General features: G+C 45.6%; 1 protein-coding gene across 1 annotated transcript; it reads left to right on the top strand.

Annotated features, from left to right (window-relative positions):
• HIF1AN (hypoxia inducible factor 1 subunit alpha inhibitor) lies at window positions 1-21,463 on the top strand. The gene is made up of 8 exons (XM_012439419.3): window positions 1-192; window positions 469-719; window positions 4,609-4,757; window positions 8,372-8,517; window positions 9,347-9,453; window positions 9,898-9,961; window positions 10,494-10,604; window positions 11,446-21,463. Exons 1-8 carry the CDS (start codon window positions 16-18, stop codon window positions 11,488-11,490), a joined length of 1,050 nt encoding a protein of 349 aa, XP_012294842.1. The 5' UTR covers window positions 1-15; the 3' UTR covers window positions 11,491-21,463.
• Window positions 21,464-22,244: the final 781 nt, after the last annotated feature.

The raw sequence follows: 22,244 nt of genomic DNA, 5'->3' as shown, positions 1-22,244 counted from the left end.
TCCCTGGCGGCGGAGATGGCGGCGACAGCGGCAGAGGCCGCGGCGTCTGGCTCTGGAGAGCCCCGGGAGGAGGCCGGAGCCCTCGGCCCCGCCTGGGATGAATCCCAGTTGCGCAGTTATAGCTTCCCGACTAGGCCCATACCACGTCTGAGTCAGAGCGACCCCCGGGCGGAGGAGCTTATTGAGAATGAGGTGGGGGGCGGGGCCGTGTCTAAAGGGAGTCGAGGAAGGTATCCAGTTGAGAGGTCAGAGGCGAATGGTGAAAGAGATGGGAGACTGGCGGGGCTCTAGACTAGGGCCTGTGGGAAGGTGGAGAGAAAGGCGAGGAGATATGGAACTTGAGGGGTTCGTGCTGATTAACGGGAGAAATTACTCTGAAGTTGAGAAGTAGACGGGGTCTAGGAGGCAAACCCACCGGCTCCTTGGCATTACTTCATTTGGTGTTTTTCACCTGGTGTTTTCATTTAGGAGCCTGTGGTGCTGACCGACACCAATCTTGTGTATCCTGCCTTGAAATGGGATCTTGAATACCTGCAAGAGAATATTGGCAATGGAGACTTCTCTGTGTACAGTGCCAGCACCCACAAGTTCTTGTACTATGATGAGAAGAAGATGGCTAATTTCCAGAACTTTAAGCCGAGGTCCAACAGGGAAGAAATGAAATTTCATGAGTTTGTTGAGAAACTGCAGGATATACAGCAGCGAGGAGGGGAAGAGAGGTAAACTCCCAAATCGTAGTTTTCTGTTGGATTTAGGGCACTCATTTTCCTTTCCTATACTTATTTGAAGGTGTGGTAGAATTGGGTGAAGTAGAGATTGGCCTCTCCCATCTCTGGGTTCCTATTGAAGGAGAAGTCTGGTCTTGAAGCCTTCAAGGGATTTGAATTCTTCGTGGTTCTTGGTGCTACAGCCAGCTAGTTCTGTAGCTTGAGGGATGAGGGAATGATTAAACTTGAGCTATGAGTCTCTGGTCTCTCATCTTCTTCCTCATAAAGTGAGAGTTGCCTAGAAGGGTCAGGCAGGTGAATGAAAGAAGTAATATTGTGTGGGTGAAATCTATGATGAAGCTGAAGGCATAAGCCACGTTCAGAGTGAGAAGTCAAGGCTGGGCGGGGTGGCTTATGCCTGTAATCCTAGCACTTTGGGAGGCTGAGGGGGTAGGATTGCTTGAGCCCAGGAGTCGAAGACCAGCCTGGGAAGCGTGGTGAGAGCTAGTCTCTACAAAATTAAAAACGAGAACAAAACCATAGTGAGAAGTCATTACTTGACTGTGTTTGCTTCAGTTTTGGAGTGCAATTTTAGGGTTGCGAGATATTCTGATTTTCAAGAGAAGTTTAAAATAAAGATTTTTATTTAAAATCTTTTGACTTTTAAATGTGAGCAATTAAATTAGATTAAAAAAAAAGTTGCAGGGGGCCAAACAAAAATGTCTGTCACTGGATTTAGCTCTGAAAGTGCCAGTTTGTAGCCGTTGTCCTTAAGTATTGTGAACACTGGGGATAGTTCAACCTGAAAAGTTGTATGGTTTGTTGTGATTTTGGAGTAAAGAAGGTCAGGATTCTCTAGCTTAGGGAAGATCAGATTAAATTTCTTTTTCCTAATGCAACAGAAACACCAGACACACAAGAAAGTGATTCTTCCTCTCTGCTCTTATTCCTACTTATGAGGACAGCTCTTATGTAGGTCCCAGATAATATTTGGTCCCACACTGTAACACTGCCTCTGGGGAATTGCTTTCGCTGAGTACTTCATGGTGAATGACCCTCTCACATTTGGTGTCCAACCCTGGGTTTCTCTCTAGTCTCTTGCCTCACTCACTCCTGTTCCTGACTCCTTATCAGCAGTCTGTGGCTTAGTGAATGGATTTGAAATATCTTTTTTTCTTAACACTTAGCAGTTGTCATAATGATGGGATTTTTGACCAGAAGAGTTTCCAGGATATGAATTGTGATTGATCTGTCCATGATGTCTTATATATTGGTTCAGTTAACTCATGCATTAATTTCCTCAAATTTAACAGTGTGCAGGTGCACACTTCTGTACACACACACCCAACATTGAGAAAAATATTGATTTAAATGATGCAGTGGAGTGTGTAATTCCTTTAAACGAACATATACCCTAGAATGAGCGTGCGATAATGTGACTCTTGTGGTTCTTCAGTCACTTGAAGTTTCTTGCCTCCCGTAGTGAGAGCAGTTTGCTTAAGAATGAGTGTAATCTGTAGTTTAGGGGCGATTAGAGTTTTCAAGGGAAACTCTTTAATCGATTGCAAGTTTTGCCCTATCAGCTGACTTTAGCACTGACCAGCTTCACTGTATAATTAGACGGGTTGTTGTGGTTATGGGGTAAAATGTATTAGGATCCTCTGAGCTATTTTGAGCATTTACGGTTCTAGTGTAATCCTAATATTGTGGAGACTCATATTTGGGGAGTATCACTGACTCTTTCAAAGTTACTTGCATAATTTTTGTGTGAATGTGTATATTATTATCTTTGGGGAGAGTTGCATTGAGTCTTGAGGATTCCACGTTCCTACAAAGGTAGTGTTTCCGACTTATCAAGATTTCCTATTAAGGCTGGGCATGGCAGCTCACACCTGTAATCTCAGCACTTTGGGAGGCTGAAGCGGTCAGATTACCTGAGGTCAGGAGTTTGAGACTAGCCTGGCCAACATGGTGAAACCCTGTCTCTACTAAAAATATAAAAATTAGGTGAGCATGGTGGTGCACACCTGTAATCTCAGCTACTTGGGAGGCTGAGGCAGGAGAATCACTTGAACCCAAGAAGCAGAGGTTTCAGTGAGCCAAGATTACACCACTGCACTCCAGCCTGGGTGATAAAGTGAAACTCCGTCTCAAAAAAAAAAAAGATTTTTCGGATTAACATTGCCTTAAACATTGAAATTCTAGGCAGTGCGATGCCTTTTAACTTTTTTTTTTGTGATGGTCTTGCTCTGTCACCCAGGCTGGAGTGCAGTGGTGTGATCTCAGCTCACTGCAACTTTTACCTCCCAGGCTCAACTGATCCTCCCACCTCAGCCTCCCAAGTAGCAGGGACCACAGGCATGCACTACAACCACCATGCTTGGCTAATTGTTTGTATTTTTGGTAGAGACCAGGTTTTGCCATGTTGCCCAGGCTGGTCTCGAACTCCTGAGCTCGGGTAATGTACCTCCCCTGGCCTCCCCAAGTGCTGGATTACAGGTGTGAGACACTGCACCTGACGCCTTTGAGCCTTTTGAAGTAATGATCTCAGGACCAGGACAGAGATGCTTTTGTCTTTTTTTCAGGTTTGCACACTTAATAAATGTCACTTGCGGGCTTGTTCAAGTGTTTCTGGGTTTTCATATCCCTTAAGTGACTTACAACCTTCCTTAGGTATGTTAGGAGCATGAGGCCTTTACCTAATAAGCTGTTTTCCTTACTTCAGCTATAGAAGGCTGAAACGGGATAGGTGGTGGAATTAGTTAAGGTAAACTAGGCTTCAAACCAGAGCTCAGGGGCTAGAAACAACAGAGGCTTATTTATCACTACATGTTCATCATGGTTAACATCATATTGTTCTTTATATCATCTTATTCGCTCTGGCACTCACATTGCCCTAGTGGCTACTATCTGGAACTTTTGGATTGCTGTGGCAGAGGGAAAGAGATGTGGTAGTGTGGACTGGTTGGTTCTTAAGTTAGAGTTAGAAACAACACATCTGTGGACATTTCCTTGGCCAGAGCAGGTTAAATAAGCCTGTCTTCAAGGGGATATGAAAGAAAACTCCCACACTGAAGGAATCACCTCTTGGTGAACAGTAATACAATTTACCACAGTGGTCATCAAGGGCCAGAGGAGATGTCTGAGGCTCTGCGAGTCTCTGGAGTAAGACTGAAGACTGATTCATCATTCTAGGTTCTATGGATAGGCTTCTAGGAATCTGAAATTGTGTGAAAGTTCTCTATGTATGTGCATTTTTATGGGGAACCTCTGTGGATTCTTTTTATTTATTTGTGTATTCATTTTTTGACATGGGGTCTTGCTCTAGTCACCCAGACTGGAGTGCAGTGGCGCGATCCCGGCTCACTGCAACCTCTGCCTCTCAGATTCAAGTGATTCTCCTATCTCAGCCTCCTGAGTAGCTGGGACTTCTCGAGATTTTTTTTTCTTTTTAGTTTTAGTTTTCATACCACCCTCCTACTCCTTATATTCTTAAAAGAGTCATTCTGTGACCCAAAAAAGTTTAAGCATCACTTCCTTAAAGAAAAAGTTTGGGGGCCAGATGCGGTGTCTCACATCTGTAATCTCAGCACTTTGGGAGGCAGAAGCAGAAGGATTGCTTGAGCCTAAGAGTTTGAGACCAACCTGGGCAACATAGTGAGAGCCTGTTTCTTAACAAAAAGAAACAATAAATTAAAAAGTTTGGTGTTGAACAGAACTCAGTGAAGGAAAGTAAGAATTCACTTCCATGAGAATCCATGTTGGGCGAGGTTTGCATGACTACATCTGTTCTCTGTGGGAGATGCTGGCACGGATTTGGGTTTGTATTTCAGATTTGGGAAGGCCATGCCAAGGGCTGTGTGTACATGCACTAATAGGATTTTCTTCTTGGGAAACATAGGTTGTATCTGCAGCAAACACTCAATGACACTGTGGGCAGGAAGATTGTCATGGACTTCTTGGGTTTTAACTGGAACTGGATTAATAAGCAACAGGGAAAGCGTGGCTGGGGGCAGCTGACCTCTAACCTGCTGCTCATTGGCATGGAAGGTAAGAAATCTTTCAAAAGCAGCATGGCTTGGAGTCATATGAACCTGATTTCTTTTTTTTTTTTTTTTTTTTCCTGGAGACAGTGTCTCCCTCTGTCATCCTGGCTGGAGTGCAATGGTGTGATCTTGGCTCACTGCAACCTCTGCCTCCTGGGTTCAAGCGATTCTCCTGCCTCAGCCCCCTAAGTAGCTGGGATTACAGGTGCATGCCACCATGGCCGGCTCATTTTTGTATTTTTTAGTAGTAATGGGGGTTTCACCATGTTGGTCATCTGGGTTTCAAACTCTTGACCTTATGATCCGCTCGCCTCGGCCTCCCAAAGTGCTGGGATTACAGGCGTAAGCATCCACACCTGGCCCTGAACCTCATGTCTAATCCTGTCTCCACCACTTATTATCTCCATAACTTGGAATAAGCCTCTTCACTTTCTTAAACCTCAGCCTGCTCATCTGTAAAAGAAACATAATAGAGCCAGGCATGGTAGCTCATGCCTGTAATCCCACCACTTTGGGAGGCCAAAGCAGGAGCGTTGCTTGAGGCCAGGAGTTTGAGACTGCAGTGAGCTATGATTGCACCATTGCACTGCAGCCTGGGTGACAGAGTGAGACCCTGTCTCTTAAAAAAAAAGAGAGAGAAAGAAATGAGACATGATAATGTCTTGTAAATAGTTGTGAAGATTAAATGAAATAATGTATGTCGAGTCTTTAAGCTAATTTCATGTATTCTAAAATGGTCCCTTTTCCCCTCCTCAGCTGGTATGTACGTGCATATGCTGAGATATTAGGAACCTCTCTGAATTACAGTCATGTGATGTGTAATGACAGGGATACGTTCTGAGAAGTGTATTGTTAGGTGACTTCGTCGTTGTGCAACATCCTGTAGTTAGGCAAACCTAGATTGTGTAGCCTGCTATACACCTAGGCTAAATGATGTTAGCATTTGTCTGTACTGAATATTGTAGGTAGTTATAACACAGTGGTAAGTATTTGTGTATCTAAATGTAGCTAAGTAGAGAAAAGATATAGTAAAAATGTGGTATCAAATACTGCAGGAAAAAGGTGACAAAATAAAAAAATATTATAAGGATAAAAAATGGTACTTTGGGAATTTTTTTATTGCCAAAAAAAGATAAAAAATGGTATACCTGTACAGGACTGCTCCATTATAATCTTATGGGAGTACTGTTGTAGATGCAGTCTGTTGTTGACCAAAATGTTATTATGTGGTGCATGATTGTACCACTTTTCTCTACTAGATCTGTTTGTATTCAGAAAATTTTTATCCCAGTAAAAGAGGGGAAACTTATTTTTTACTATGAATTCAACGTTATCTTTTAAATAGATAATACCTTCATGGAGTTTAAATTCAAACGGTGTAAATAGGTATATAGTGATAAATATTAATACCTCTTCTACCCCTGTCTCTCAGCCTTTCAGTTTCCTCCCTGGAGGTATTGCATATTATTAGTTACTGTGCTTTCTGCTAGAGAAATTTATGCATACACTAATAAATATGTGAATTTTTTTTTGTTTTTGCTTTTTTTTCCTTTTGAATGAAAGGAGAGGCCTTTAAACTCCACTCAGGAGAATGAGAGCTATTTATGAGGCAGGGTCATTGTTTCTTTCTTATTTTTATTTCTAGCAGTAGCTCAGTGCCAGGCCTGTGGTAGATACTTAGTAAATGGTGAATAACCTGGGTTGAACGAGGAAGCAGAGAAGTTACTTATTGTCGTTCACCACTGAGCTCCTTGGTTTCTTCTCGTTTGATTGTCCATTCTTCAGATTTGAATCTTTTGCTGCTGGTACTAATAAAGATTTCCAGCCATGTGGCTTGTGAATTAACACTGCCTGCCTCTTTATTTATTGTTTTTGTTTTTTTATTGAGACAGTCATCCAGGCTGGAGTGCAGTGGCATGATCAGGGCTCACTGCAGCCTTAACCTCCCAGTCTCAAACGATCCTCTCACTTCAGGCTTCTAGGTAGCTGGAACTATGGGCATAAGCCACCATTCCTGGCTAATTCTTAAAATATTTTTCTGTAGAGATGGCGGTCTCCCTATTTTGCCCAGACTAGTCTCGAACTCCTGGGCTCAAGTGATTCTTCCACCTTGGCCTCCTAAAGTGTTAGGATTACAGATGTGAACCACTGTGGCTGGTCTTACCTGCCCCTTTGAAACCAACTGTTGGTTGACCTGCCAAGAAAGAGCCAGTTCTGATTTACTTGACTCTTAAGTCTTTCTGTTGCTGCATTTTCTGTGATAGGGTGCGTGGAAGTGGATCCCTCAGGTAGAGATGAGAGAGCAGTTCTCCTTTGAGGATGCATGTGGTCTCTCATCACTTAAAAATGCATCTGTCTTGGCATACCTAGACAGAGCTGCGGAATATTTTCTAAATTCCATGCCCTGCGAAAGGGTGTGTTCAACTCATGGATTCTCCAAAGGCCAAACAACAGACACAGTCCTAGTTATAAAGGAGATGGAACATACACTAGGGCACAACTAATTCAAGGCGGCATTTAAAATAATGTGCCACAGGGCATGGTGGCTCACATCTGTAATCCCAGCACTTTGGGAGGCCAAGTCAGGTGGATCACCTGAGGTCAGGAGTTCGAGACCAGCCTGGCCAACGTGGTGAAACCCCATCTCTACTAAAAAAATACAAAAATTAGCCAGGCATGGTGGCAGGCGCCTGTAGTCCCAGCTACTCGGGAGGCTGACACAGGAGAATTGCTTGAACCTGGGAGACGGAGGTAGCAGTGAGCCGAGATTGCACCACTGCACTCCAGCCTGGGCAACAATGAGCAAAACTCCATCTCAAAAAAATAATAATAATAGTAAAATAATTTGCCAGATTTAAATTATACAACACTCTTTTCAGTCATCTGATATTCTTCCCTCCGACAAAAATCACTTGTACCAGTGAGCCCCATGTTGCTCTAAGAAGTGTTGTCTTGGCTGGATGTGGTGGCTCATGCCTGTAATCCTAACACTTTGGGAGCCTGAGGCAGACAGTTCACTTGAGCCCAGGAGTTTGAGACCAGCCTGGGCAACATGGCAAAACACTGTCTCTTAAAAAAAAAAAAAATATTATCGGATCCCTTAGGTGTATTGAAGTGGGAGGAAAGGTTGAAAATCTTTGAGTTCCACGGGGCTACCCAAAGTAAATACAGAGCTACCTAATCATACAACTTAGAATGGCTGGTTAACTCCTCGTGTATATGTTGTTGATACCAGTCATTTGTTTTGCTTCCCTTGAATTCCTGCCTTTGTTGAGAAGAGTACACATATACACAGTTGATTACCCTACCGGATTTTCAGGTATCATTTTGATGTGCTCTTGCTTCCAGTAAGGGCAGCAGCCTTCATTTAGGAAAGTTGACTTAGCTAGCTGATAGTGGACCCTTAACCAGTGATGTTTGCTAGATTTATTACCATACAAATGTAACATCTCATTTTATGAGAGTTGTAATTGGAATTTCCCTGATTTCTGCCTAAATTTTGATTTGGAACTCTTAGCTGGGAAGGCAGGCTGGGTTTTTGCCCAGCACTGGGTCCTGTATTCCAGCTTGTGCAGTAGAACCACTGTTCTGCATTAAAAAATGCCTTTCTTCTTACAGGAAATGTGACGCCTGCTCACTATGATGAGCAGCAGAACTTTTTTGCTCAGATAAAAGGCCACAAGCGATGCATCTTATTCCCTCCGGATCAGTTTGAGTGCCTCTACCCATACCCTGTTCATCACCCATGTGACAGACAGAGCCAGGTGAGCTTGTGTGGTCTGAGAAGGATATAGAACTCTAGATTGTAGGAATGCCTAGGCTGGAATGTCTTTCCCCTTCCCCATAGTGATAGGCCAGATTTGGATTATAGGCTGGTCTTGCCTTAACACACCAAGAGGATAATTTCAGTGTAGCTCACATATCCAGGCTCCCTGGAGTGGCCACCGAATGTTTTTAAGTATAACTAGCCCCACAGAGTTAATTCTCGAGCCAGACCCTGTTGTTGATGCTGATGACTCTGGTTACTCTGTTTGATTGGCTTATAAGTTCATGGAACAAAATGTTTCCATTGGATTTAATCATTGTTTGCTTTTGTCATGGATACTGTTTCTTTTTGATATGGAAAGGGTGAATAAAACTGAGCTATATTGTTTAGTATATTTCCTGGATTTAAATGAGGTATGTGATTGACTGTGGCCAGCCAGAATTATCCTTTCCTTTCTTCAGAAAGCTGTCTAGCTACTTCATGTAGGAGTCTTTGCTGGTTAGAATATGTTTTTGGGAGAAAGTTTCTGAAGGTTTGCGTGGAGGATAATTCCTTATATCCTCGGGCTGTGGAGTAGGTCCTCTGACCTCAGGAGCACTGAAGGCCTAGAATTCTTTATCATTTAACATTCAAACGTGGACTGTCTTACATTGTTCTCTATCAGAGTTTAATGTGCATTATATCTTCTGCTGGATATAAATTCTAAAGGCTTTTTCAAGGCATCGTTTTGTTTGTTGGTTTTTACTACCAAACTGGCACATAGTAGTTTTACTGGTGAAGATTTGGTGATTGACTGATGTTTTTTTTCTTTCTCTTGAACCTCTTAGGTGGACTTTGACAATCCTGACTACGAGAGGTTCCCTAATTTCCAAAATGTCGTTGGTTACGAAACAGTGGTTGGCCCTGGTGATGTTCTTTACATCCCAATGTACTGGTGAGAAGGGGGCTAGGGCTGGGGGCTTCTTGGGAGCTTTCCTTTCCATTCCCTGAAAAGCCTTGTCTGTGTCCCTTCTGAGTTATGGCAAGATTGGTTTTATGTGGTCTATAGGAATGTTGGCATATCCAGATGTGAGTGTACTGAACCAGTGGGGGGTGAGGGGCGAATGATAGCCCCTGTCTCTAGGACAGGATGACAATTCTTCAAGTCCTAAGAGATTCTGGAGGTTTGAGCCTAGAGAAACTCTTCTTGGTTCTTTGGTATTTAGAGACTGAACACCACTACCTCTAACCCCAGTGCGTGTTTTTTCACAGGATGAGTGTAAAGATATTATCTTCACTATCTTCCTTAACTGGCCTCTACCTAGTTTTTCAGCCCCCCCAGCCCCACCCCCCCACAAAAGTATCAGTAGTAAACAGGAGCCTGTTTGTTTTCTTGCAGGTGGCATCATATAGAGTCATTACTAAATGGGGGGATTACCATCACTGTGAACTTCTGGTATAAGGTGAATATGATTTGCTTTTTTGTTTTTTTTCCAGATGGAACTGGGTCTTGGGTGAGGTAGGTATAATAAATGATTTTGGATGGGATGGTTGACTATCCCTGGAAGTGATTCCCAGGTATCTGGGGAGATGAATAGGGATAGGATTGAACTGGCTTTTTTTTTTTTTTTTAAATATATTTTTTGAGACCGAGTCTTTCTCTGTCTCCCAGGTGGGAGTGCAGTGGCATGATCTTGGCTTACTGCAACTTCCACCTCCTGAGTAGCTGGGATGACAGGCACACTCCACCATGCCCAGCTCATTTTTATATTTTTAGAAGAAATGGGGTTTCACCATGTTGGCCAGGCTCTTCTGGAACTCCTGACCTCAAGTGATCCACCCACCTTGGCCTCCCAAAGTGCTGGGATTACAGATGTGAGCCACTGCACCCAGCAAGAATTGGGCTTCTTAAAAGAGAGGATGGTACTAAGAACGGTAGAGTGACACTGGTGCCTGCTGCTAAAGGCATTTCCTGAGCTACTGCTTCCTTTGTAGGGGGCTCCTACCCCTAAGAGAATTGAATATCCTCTCAAAGCTCATCAGAAAGTGGCCATAATGAGAAACATTGAGAAGATGCTTGGAGAGGCCTTGGGAAACCCACAAGAGGTACGTGACTGCCCCAGAGTGGCACTCCTGTGGCTCAGTGGGTGGGTTGGCTAGGGAGTCAGGATTGGAGTGACATTCTTTATAGCTTTTGTGTTTCAGTATCTGTGTCCTCTCTCTCCATAGAGGTTATGGGTATGTTCAGAAAAATTCTTGTTTTCTGGTGATAGCTGGGCTTGACTGGCGGATCAATTATAATTTGTTCCATGCTAGTGGTAATGTTCCCCATTGGGCTTGTGTGCCATCTGGGGGCTCCCTGAGGGGATTCTTCTGGAACAGGAAGTGAACACTAAAGCATCTCCTTGCACTCTTCCAGCTGTGCCAGGCTGCTGTAGGTAGTGTTGAGACCTGCTTCCCACGCAGGTGTGCCAGTGGCCCATTGGGTACATGGGGGAGGTATTTGTAGGGCTCTTACCTCCTTCTTGTGGGTAACCTCAGCACCCATAGATACCTGTGGTGTTAGTAGACAGCATCAGCCCCAATTGCTGCTGATCGTTTTTTGAGGATATGGAGGCAGTTAACATTCTAGAAAAACATACAGACACTCTTGGGTGTTTGGGGATTTTTAGCTCTTCTACCATGTCTGTCAGTTTGGGGCTGACTACAGTAAGAGACAGGGCGTTGTGAGAGGGAGGAATAGTACAAGATGGACCCATGAGGAAAGAGCTATGTCCCAGAATACTGGGTTGACCTTCAGGAAGATAGGTGATTAGAGGGTTCACAAGGTTGTATGAAAACATTGTGCCTGTTGTTGGCTGGACATCTGATGTCTCCAGACACACCCTGTCCAACTCCAGGGCCAGGGAACAGGCAGTTCTGATGGGCTCCTCATGTCTCTTTACAGGTGGGGCCCTTGTTGAACACAATGATCAAGGGCCGATACAACTAGCCTGCCAGGAGTCAAGGCCTCCTGCCAGGTGACTGCAATCCCGTCCACACCGCTTCATTGATGAGGACAGGAGACTCCAAGCGCTAGTATTGCACGCTGCACTTAATGGACTGAACTCTTGCCATGGCCCAGGAGGCAGGTGTTTGGGGTGAGGCAGGGCAGTTGGCACTCCACTCCTATTTGGAGGGACTTCATACCCTTGCCTCTTGTGCCCCAGCACCTTCTCTCTCTGCCCCCCGCCTAAAGTCCTGCATTCAGTGTGTGGAGTCCCAGCTTTTGGTTGTCATCATGTCTGTGTGTATGTTAGTCTGTCAACCTCGGAATGTGTGTGCGTGTGTGTGCATGCACACGCATGTATGTATCTGTTCCCTGTTCCTCCCTTCTGGGTCAGGATGTCACTTCTGGTTCTCAGCCCTTATCTCCTGCAACCTCAGTGCCTCAGCCTGAGAGAGAGAGGAGATTCTCTTGGACCTCCACTGCATCTGGGCTGCAGGGCCAGAGCTAGTCTGACCATTAGGGCAGTCTGCCTCCTGACAGTTTTTGCATAGTCAAGCTCTAGGCAGTATGGGAATGGCTACTGGGACTCTAATGGGGTGAATGAGAGGGGAGGCTTGCTTTTGAGAGCCTAGATAGCCTTCCTGTAAGAGAGAGGAGATAGGGTTCCAACTGGGACCTCCAAGCTCAAGCCATACATAAAAGGACCTGGGGACATAAGAACCAATGATTTTGCATAAGTTACAAATTACAGACACATACAATTTCTCTCTTTCAGCACCAGCTCTTGCCCCTATGGTGGGTACCAAGGGAGTTCTTCTAGCTGTGGCTTCTCTAGATTCTAGGGGGTGCAGGCCTGTGTGTGTATGTGTGTGTGTGTCTAGGTTCTAGGGGGTGCAGGCCTGTGTGTGTGTGTGTATGTGTGTTTGTGTGTGTGTGTAGGTTCTAGGGGGTGCAGGCCTCTGTGTGTATGTGTGTGTGTGTGTGTGTCTAGGTTCTAGGGGGTGCAGGCCTATGTGTTTGTGTGTGTGTGTGTGTGTGTGTGTGTGTGTGTCTAGGTTCTAGGGGATGCAGGCCTGTGTGTGTATGTGTGTGTGTGTTCATATGTGTATGTATGCACACTGGCCTACCTAGGGGTACAAGCCTGTGTGTGTGTGTGCGCGTGTGCGTGTATGTGTGTGTATCCACACTGGCCAGCCTCCCTACTTACCAAGGTTCTCCACTGTTTACCTTTTCCAGTGGGATAGTACAGTGTGAGCCCCCAGGAAGTACTGCCTGACTTATCCTAAGCTTTTACACTTGGATTTTAGCCATCATATGTTGGCCGGGTCTCACTGCAGCCTGTCCGAGGCTGACTGGCTAGAGCCTCCAGGCCCTACGATGCTCCCTGCCCAGGCCATATCCTTTACTCCTGCTGAGCTTCCTGGCTGAATAGTGAAATGGGGTCAAGCCCAGGCAGCTCACTCACTACCTGTGATCCACCTCAGGGCACGGGCAAACACATACCTTGCCTCTTAAAGCCAACGCCTCTGCCAGACCCCATTTAATGTGCCACAACACCCTCAATAGTCAGGGCAACTGGTAGAGCATGGAAGTCGAATTTCCTTTTCTGTTAGGAGCTTCTCATGGGCACCCTCTCAGGGCCGCAGCTTACAGGTGGGCAGCTGTGATTGCACAACTTGAAGGGCCACCATTCACATCTGTTCAGTAGGAGTGGGGCCCCTGGGATTGGGCATTGTGGTGGCCCTGTGTCTCCTCACCTCTCTTCCTGTCTTCATCCCCTTCTCTCTGGAAGGGAAGAAGAGTTGGAAGGTCTCCGGTTTTATTTTCTTTTGCCAAAGGTTTACTTCCAGCATCTGAGCTCTGGCTCTCACCCCGAAGCTCAGTTTATAGTGCACTGATGGACTGAGAGGATGTGTTTGTATGCGTTTGCATGCCTGAGTTGGTTTTTTTGAGGAGTGGTGTTTATTTTTAGTACCTCATTCTGGGGTTCTCTGATGCAGTGTGGATGTGAAGACATGGTACCTTCTCAAGTGTAGCTCTTTCAAATATAGTCAATGCTGGGAAATGTGATTGTAGTGATCTCTATCCCTCTACTTTTGGGAAAGAGGAGTGCAGCAAAGAAAACAAGGCAGACAGAGGATAAACTTGGCCACGGTCACACTTGGAAAGATAGTAGATTATCTTCGTTCTCCTCAGGAGGTCTGCTGTATTCCTGGCTCAGCCCTCAAAGATGTGGGTGATGCGTCAAGGAGGTGTGCACTCAGCTGGTCCTTGCTGGGTTCTGTGCTGACACAGGTCTCCCCTAAGATGGCTGAAGGGGAGGGAAGGAAAAGGGTAATTTTGGAACCTGCACAGGATTGGTCTTGATCCTTGCATAATACAAGAGTGATCCTGATTTTTAGACACCTAATATGTGCCTAGTGCTTTTATCTTTGTTCCTCACTATCTTGCAAGGTAGGTATTCTCACAGAGGAAGAAATGGGCTCAGAGAGATTAGGTGATGAGTTACAATCAGTTGTAACTTAGCACTGTTTCCTGCTTGTTCCTTTCCACCAAATTATGTTGATTTTCCTTCCTTACCTCCCTCCTTGTACCACTGCACTGGGCAGTATCTGAAGGCAGACCCAGCCCAAGATGATGCAGAATATACAGCTCAGGACAAAAGCTCTCCTAGGCTCCCACTAACAACATCTTGGAAAAACTGCCTGGGAAGCCATATTATGAATTAGTGCTAGAAGCAGCTATGGGGGAACTGAGTTCTATCTCTAATTGCATTACTTGTGTGTCTTTGAATAGGACCAATAACTCCTCCCAGCATGCTTTTGCATCTATAGAACTGAAGCTGTAGTTCTAGATGGCACTATGTGTCTTGGTTCATATTCAGCTGCCGCTGCTTCCCCCAAGGAAAGAATGAGGTTTTCCCCTTCAATTACCTTGTTTAGGGATGTTTAGGCTCAAATTCTGCTTGCCACAGAGGAAACATTTCTGCTGTAGTTGTTCACCCCCATCCTAGCTGGCAGTGTGGGGTACACAAATACAGCAAGGGAAGGTGGGGGTTTGGAGCTGTATAGAGGTGAGCCACGTTGCAGCCTGCTCTATTCACACCAGCAGGTACAGAGAAAACTCATGTTTTGTAAAGTCAAATATTTGTTGGGGGGTTGGAGTTCTGGGGATGGAGGAGGGGCTGTTCTGGGCATCAGTTGAGCAGATGCCCAGGATGCCTGGGGGAGACCAGCTTCCCCTACAAATCAGAGCTCTAAATTACAAGGTTTTTACCAACGTGAACAGTTGGGGGAAGTCGTCTGCTCTCATTTGCGTAATGGTTTCTGTCACTGGTGATTAGACACAGGATGAAGGAAAAGAAATTTGACAATTAGGAATGAGCGATCATTAATCTGAATCTGTTAGGAGACAGAGAGGGGAAGGATCCTTATCAGTGGGCCAGCCCAGTGTGGGGAGACACTCCCTCCCTCTGCCCCCAGAGACTAGTCGGCTACATCTTCTTTCAATATTGCCACAAGTGGACAGAGTTTGTATTTCTTAACAAAGACTAGGGACCCAGTCCCCAGCCTGAGATGGATATAGGAACAGACATCTTTGGGCATGAGCCAACGAAGATAGAAGTAGGTGGGTATCAAGTACAAGCTATAAGGCAAAGAATAACAAAGAAAAAGTTTCGACATATATTTGCCATTTGTGGAAAATGCTTCTGTAATAGCACCCCTGATAGCCCACCTGTGACAAGTATTTGTCACATTCCAGCACTGCAGGGCATGAGGAAAATCTGATCCTTATCAAATCCCAGGAGCCTCTGCTTAGTTGGAGAAATTACACGAAGCAACCAGAAGGTACAAGGCGACACGTATATATTGTACACCCTGTGTGGACAAGATTAGGGACTGTTGAGAGAGGAGGAAGCCAGTAGAGAGCCAAGCTCTACCTCCAGTTTCCTCAAAGCCTCTGGGCTCCCCTGAGAGGGCCTCTATTCTAGGCTTCCTAGTGACATTAATGTCCCCACAACCCCACATCAGTGCAGCTGTGGCTGTGCGGAGGGCTCAGGCCTCTGGCCCAGATGTGTGAACAGTGCTGAGGTTCAGTAATAGGATGAGTCTTCAGGTGCAAAGCAACCCACCTTGGCTCCTCCCATGTCTCTGTGTCACCTTTCACCTTCCGCTGTCCTTTCAAACTTCAAGGACAGTATACTAACTGTTATTCGTTCCTCAGTTTTGTGACTTGAATGCAGTGAGGTACTTAGATGAGAGGATCCCTCAAGAATGAAGGAATCGGGGGTTGATGGTTCTCTCTCTTTCAGAATGGGAACTTCCCAGAAATGGAGCTGTGTCTCATCTCTCAGTAGATTCCCTACCCCTGAGTCTTCACCCTTCAAAATCTGGTACAGCATTTAGCAAGGGCTGTAGGGACTGACCTTCAGGGACCAGTTTCACCCAGATAGGGTAGATGATGAGGTATGCCTAGAAGTAGCTCCAGGGCTCCAGAGGCCTGGCCTTTCCGCCAGTGTCTTACTCCCCCTTGAGACCTCCAGCTGCTTGTCCTCCACTCCCTGCACACTTTGCTGATGTCTTCTCAAACTGCCAGCTCTGGGGAAGTTCCAGTGTGTCTCTCCAGAGCTGCCTGCAGTTTCCCGTATTCAGCTCTCCCCTGCCTCATCTCTCCAGCAGGCTCGTCACTGAGACTCTTTTTCCTAAACAGTTGTCCTTCCCTCAGAAACTCCGTGGCTTCAAGTGTTTGAATAGACTTGAATTTAGGATCCCTCTCTCTGGGGTCATCCCTGTTCATCTTAGGGCCATCTCCCTTTTTTGATTTTTGACAGCTCTGTTTATTTTGCCCATGGCTAGTCCTCTTGTTCTGTGTCTGCTGTGTCTTCTTGACCTGTTGTCAGCTCTGTACATCCTGGTTTAGCTTGTCTCACTCTGGTAGCCCTGTTTGCTTGTCTTTAGCCATCTCGGTTTAATCCTCACAGGTCATGGATGAATGGAGCCTTGCTGAGCACTTTGAGGGCATTTCTTGGGGGCAAAAACTCAGAAACGGGCAGTGGTGAGGCCTGGGGGCCTGTGGTCGGTGAAGCCTCTGGAGATGGGTTAGGGGAGGACACCTAGGGAGTAGTAGAGGACCAGTTGAGGGGAGAGGTGCAGGAGTTGTTGAGGAGACTTACTGAGAATGGGGCCAGGCCTGGGAAGCCAGTGCAGAAGAACTGAACTATCAAAAGGAGATACCAATATCCCCTTTGCAGAGTGGTGATGGGCATCACACATGATATATGTAATGTGTCCCCTTCACGGAGGGTTTCCATCTAAATGCATCTGTGTGCCTTAGGGAACGGCAGTTCAGGGGTGATGAACTTTTTTGAGTGTTTCCTAATTTCTCTGAGGTGTCTCTGGTTCTGTGTCACCAAATCTGCCCGACCTCTGCATCCCAGTGCTTGCTGAAAGGGAAACAGTGTATTGCATAGGCAGATGTCAAGAGTGGAATGGTGTGGGTTTTTTTTTGTTTTGTTTGTTTGTTTTTTTAGATGGAGTTTCTCTCTTATTGCCCAGGCTGGAGTGCAATGGCACTATCTTGGCTCACTGCAACCTCTGCCTCCCAGATTCAAGCGACTGTCCTGCCTCAGCCTCCCAAGTAGCTGGGATTACAGGCATGCGCCACCACACCCACCTAATTTTTGTATTTTTAGTAGAGATAGGGTTTCTCCATGTTGGTCAGGCTGGTGTCAAACTCCCAACCTCGGTGATCCACCTGCCTCGGCCTCCCAAAGTTCTGGGATTCCAGGTATGAGCCACCGCGCCCAGCCAGGAGTGGAGTTCTTAATGAGAAAGGCTCTGGCAGTTGAAGAGACGAGAGGACCCCGTAGTCAGCTGATACCCAGACTATCTCTTGACTCCTCCAAGAGTTTGAGTCCCTTAGCTGATTACATATATTCCCCCCACTCCCACTTTCCCGCTTAAAATCTATTCTCTCGTATTTTGGGAAGGAGCATGTATCCTTTAACTTTCAATGGTAAACAATCTAGTATAGTGTTTAAAGGCATGGATTTTGGAGTCAGATATAGTCGGATTAAATTTCTAGCGTCACTACTTACCAGCTGGGTTTGACCTTGGTTGATTTACTTAACCTCTCTGAGCTCAGTTTCCTCAACTGTAATGACATGGGTGGAGGGGGGCATGTTGAAAATATCTACCTCGGTGTTGTTGGATTAACTAAAACAATGTGTGTAAAGCTTTAGCACAGTGCCTGGCAAGCACTTAATAAATGGCTGTGGTGGTGGTGGTTATATTTACTATGTGATTTACTCAGAAACCTGGTTTTAGTGATCTCTAAACAGATTCTGTCTTTCTTAAGAAAAGCATAGGGAAAAACAAGAAACACCTGAGATAAACCATATTGAGTTGAGGGTAGACAGAAGAGTCTAGTACCTAAACCCACCCTAGAGGAAGAGAAACAGGGAGTATCTGATGCCTCTTCTGCCTGGGCAGCCAGACTTGACTATTGTACTCCCAGCCCAGGGCCTTGGGTGAGAAGGTTGCAGGTCTGAGCTCCCTTTGCACTGTGTGAGAAGCTGTGGAGCTGAATGAATCCTCATTACACCTGGAGAAGCAGTTGTCTCCTCACACCATGAAATATAATAGCAGTCAAATCAGGCCCCCCTTGATTCAATTTTAGTCCATGCCTTTCCATGTATTTAAATTATAAGTGTTGGCCCGGTGTGATGGCTCACGCCTGTAATCTCAGCACTTCAGGAGGCTGAGGCAGGAGGATCGCTTGAGCCCAGGAGTTCGAGACCAGCCTAGGCAGTGTAGTGAGACCCCTATCTCTTAATTTTTTTAAAGTAATTTTTTAAAAATTACAAGTATGGGCCAGATATGGTGGCTCACGCCCGTAATTCCAGCACTTGGGGAGGCTGAGGTGGGTGGATCACTTGAGGTCAGGAGTTTGAGACCAGACTGGCCAACATGGTGAAACCCCGTCTCTACTAAAAATACAAAAATTAGCCAGGCATGGTGGCGGGTGCTTGTAATCCCAGCTACTTGGGAGGCTGTGGCAGGAGAATCACTTGAACCCGGGAGTGAGCCGAGATCGTGTCATTGCACTCTAGCCTGGGTGACAACAGCGAGACCCTCTAAAAAATAAAAATAAATAAAAAATAACAAGAATGTTATGATTCTTCTAGGGTAGTAGGGCAATCAGAAAATTTAGAAAAATATGAGTGGGATATTCATAGCTACCATTTGTTGAGCACTTCTGTTCCAGGCACCGTATTAGTTCCCACGTGGTGCTCTCAGTTCAGTGAGGGAGACAGGCAGGCAATTAGAATTAGGGTATATAGGGGAGAAGCACCTCACCATGTCCAGGTTTATATGGTAGGCTTCCTGCAGAAAGGATTGATAAGTCCAAACTGATATGTGGGAATAATTAACCAGGGGTTGGGGTTTTCTCCTTTAGTTTCTTTCTTGCAGTCCAAAACAAACACTGCTTCTCAGTGCCTAAGGGTTTTGTTGTAAATTACTCCAGGGAATGGGTGAGACAATAGATCCCAAAAAGAAAACCCTTTGGTCACAGAAATCTGAAAGTCTTGGTTGCTGGCTCAGATTTGTCCTGGAGTGGACGTAGATTGGACTTGCTCATTTGTAGCCTTCCGCTGTCCTCATCTGTGTTCTGGTCTCTGGAGCCACCGTGCCAGACCCTACTTGGAAGAAGTGTTGAATCAAGTTACTCAGACTTCAGCCTGAGATGTGTTATGGCTGGCTCGAATTCTCAGCCCCTTCCACATGATCCCATTCATCTTCTCTTAGGTCCATCCCCACCCCCAGCTACCTCCCCTCCTCCTCACCATAAGCCAAGCCTCTCTGCAGTTCTCTGTAAATACTCAGATCCTCTTGCTCAGCTCCTGGTCCCTAACCTTATAGGTGAAGAAGATACCTCTTTAGCTTGTGCCAAGCCATCCCTCTGGGCTACAGGCCATTCCATAGTCACCTTGCAGTCACCTCTTCTAGATAACTGGCTCTGGGCCTTGGAAGCCTTCTCTTTGGCTCTAGCTAATTTTGCTGTTTTATTGGTTTACTTAAAATGTATTCACTTAGTCATTGAGGTCAGAACTATCAGGAAAGCTCTTCTCCTTAGGCCATCATCTATGCTAAGCCTGGGGTCAGGTTTTTATTACCTCTTGAATATATAGAGTGCAATATGGTGTAGTGGTTGAGAATGGAGTCTGCATTCCTGGATCTGCCATTCTGCATGACTTTGAGCAAATGACAAACTGCCCGAAACTTGACTTCTTTATATGTGTGGGGAAGACATCATTTACCTTGTCAGGCTTAGCAGAATGGTCCATAGCAAAGGCTCGGTCGTTAACTTCCAGCAGCCCCAGCTTTTCTGTGTCTCTCGGTCTTTACCGTTCTTTCCCATCTAGCTTTCTGACTGAGGTCCTGTTTCTAGTCTCAGGGCTTATCTAGTTGTCAGCTCCTGAACAGAGCAGAGGTATAAGCATCAACTCATGCTCATGTTACCAGTTTCTACACCTGTCTGTAACCTCTGACTCTTAAAAGGACCCTATCACCTATGTCATCACTGAGGAACGATCTTCCAAAAAATTTTTCATGATATTAAAGATACCTGAAACATAACTGGGTGAAAATAAGACATCAGAGCTGCTGCTCCCCAAGGAGATAAAAGGACAGTTCCTAAAGAGGCATCGAAGATTTGTGTGAGCCCGCAGCACATCAGAGGGCATGAAGGAGGCCCTGGGATGTGTGTAGGGATGCAGGAGACAAGGCGATTGTTGCAGAGGCTGCCATGCTAGTCTAGAGGTAGGACTGTGGGTTTGAGAGTGTTGCCTCCAAGCTTTTGAATTGTGAATTTTTGATGATGTTATTTGAACAAAACCCCACCTACTTTACAGTCTGCTTGGTCATTGTTTTCACAAGGGTTTGTGTGATGCACTGACAAGAACAGAGGCTTTGGAGGTGACTCGTGGGTTTGAATCACCATTTGTCACTTGCTAATTCTAACCTTAGGTAAGTCAGTGTCTCTGGGTCTCAATCCCCTGTGAGGGGTAGGAAATAGCACATAGCTTGCAACATTGTTATAAGGGCTTGTGATAATTTTCTTTTTTTGAGACAGAGTCTTGCTCTGTTGCCCAGGCTGGAGTGTAGTGGCACAATCTCGGCTCACTGCAACCTCCACCTCCCAGGTTCAAGCAGTTCTCCTGCCTCAGCCTCCCAAGTAGCTGGGACTACAGGCATGTACCACCACACCCGGATAATTTTTGTATTTTTAGTAGAGACGGGGTTTCACCAGGCCGGTCTTGAACCCCTGACCTCGTGATCTGCCCGCCTTGGCCTCCCAAAGTGCTGGGGTTACAGGCATGAACCACTGTGTCTGGCCTGATAATGTTTTTAAAACACCTGGCTCATGCACTCAGGAAAAGGTTTTATTACAAAGACTAAGTGTATGAAAGGTGTTTCATTAGTGAGAAACTACAGCAGCAAGGCTTTTCTGATCCTACTCTGACTCTTAAGATACATTGTTTGAAGTGAAATCACAGAAGAGGTAACTTGGGGCAGGAGAAACAAGGAGGAAAAGCTAAAAGCTGTGGAAGGGATGGAAAGTCCATGAAGTGGTGGACTGGGGACACAAAGGGTTTTACTAGGGCAGGGTCTTGAACAGGAACAGGGACCTAGGTTCTGGGTTGGCATCTGATTCCCAGAAGAATAAAGGAAATGGGGCAGGAGGATGTCCGTGGAGGACACAATGTGGCTGAGTGGAGAGAACACGAGCTTCCGGCCAGTGACCCTAACTGAGAACGTCAATGTACTTTACACACGCTGGGTGGCTTTGGGGTGTTCGTCTCTCTATGCTTCAGTCCCCTCATTTGAAAAAATTGGTTAATTATATGACAACCTGCCAATGTGTGTGGAAATACTATGTAAACTGAGCACTATATAAATGCTATTTGTTGAGATACTGGGTGTGGGAGTTTCAGGAGATCTTTTAGAGAGTGGGAGGGGCACAGCTATGGGAGTTTCCGGATTAGAGCCTCATGTTTCTAGCCAGAAATCAGTAAAGCAGTATTTTCCCACCAGAACGCTGTCCTTTCACTCTGCTAATATTTGACTAGTAAGGATTTGGTTTTGATTTAAAAAGGAAAAGCAGTGTGCTGAGCCAGAGAATGATTTTGAAGTTATGTTGACTGGGCTAGGTTTGAATCTTGGTTTCACCTTTTCCCAACAGTGAGATGATCAAATTACTTACCATCTCTGAGCTTGAATTTCTTTCTCTCTTCTTTTTTTTTGAAACAGAGTTTCATACTTGTTGCCCAGGCTGGAGTGCAATGGCACAATCTCGGCTTACTGCAACCTCCACCTCCCAGTTTCAAGCAATTCTCCTGCCTCAGCCTCCCAAATAGCTGGGATTACGGGCACCCGCCACCACACCCAACTAATTTTTTTATTTTTTTTTAGTAGAGATGGGGTTTCGCCCTGTTGGTCAGGCTGATCTTGATCTCCTGACCTCAGGCAGTCCACCCACCTTGGCCTCCCAAAGTGCTGGGATGGATTTCTTTCTTTCTTTTTTTTTTTTTGGTGGGTCTTGCCATGTCACCCAGGCTGGAGTGCTGTATCACCTAGGCTGTCGTGCAGTGGTGCAAACACAGCTCACTGCAGCCTTGACCTCCTGGGCATAAGTGATCCTCTCACCTCAGCCTCCCAAGTAGCTGGGACTATAGGTTTGTACAAACATGCCCA

This window comes from Aotus nancymaae, unplaced genomic scaffold, assembly GCF_030222135.1.
Source record: "Aotus nancymaae isolate 86718 unplaced genomic scaffold, 86718_ANA_hifiasm-v0.15.2.pri h1tg000010l, whole genome shotgun sequence".
Taxonomy (NCBI): Eukaryota; Metazoa; Chordata; class Mammalia; order Primates; family Aotidae; genus Aotus; species Aotus nancymaae.
The sequence above is the reverse complement of the archived record's forward strand: the minus strand, read 5'-3'. Positions and strand labels throughout refer to the sequence as shown.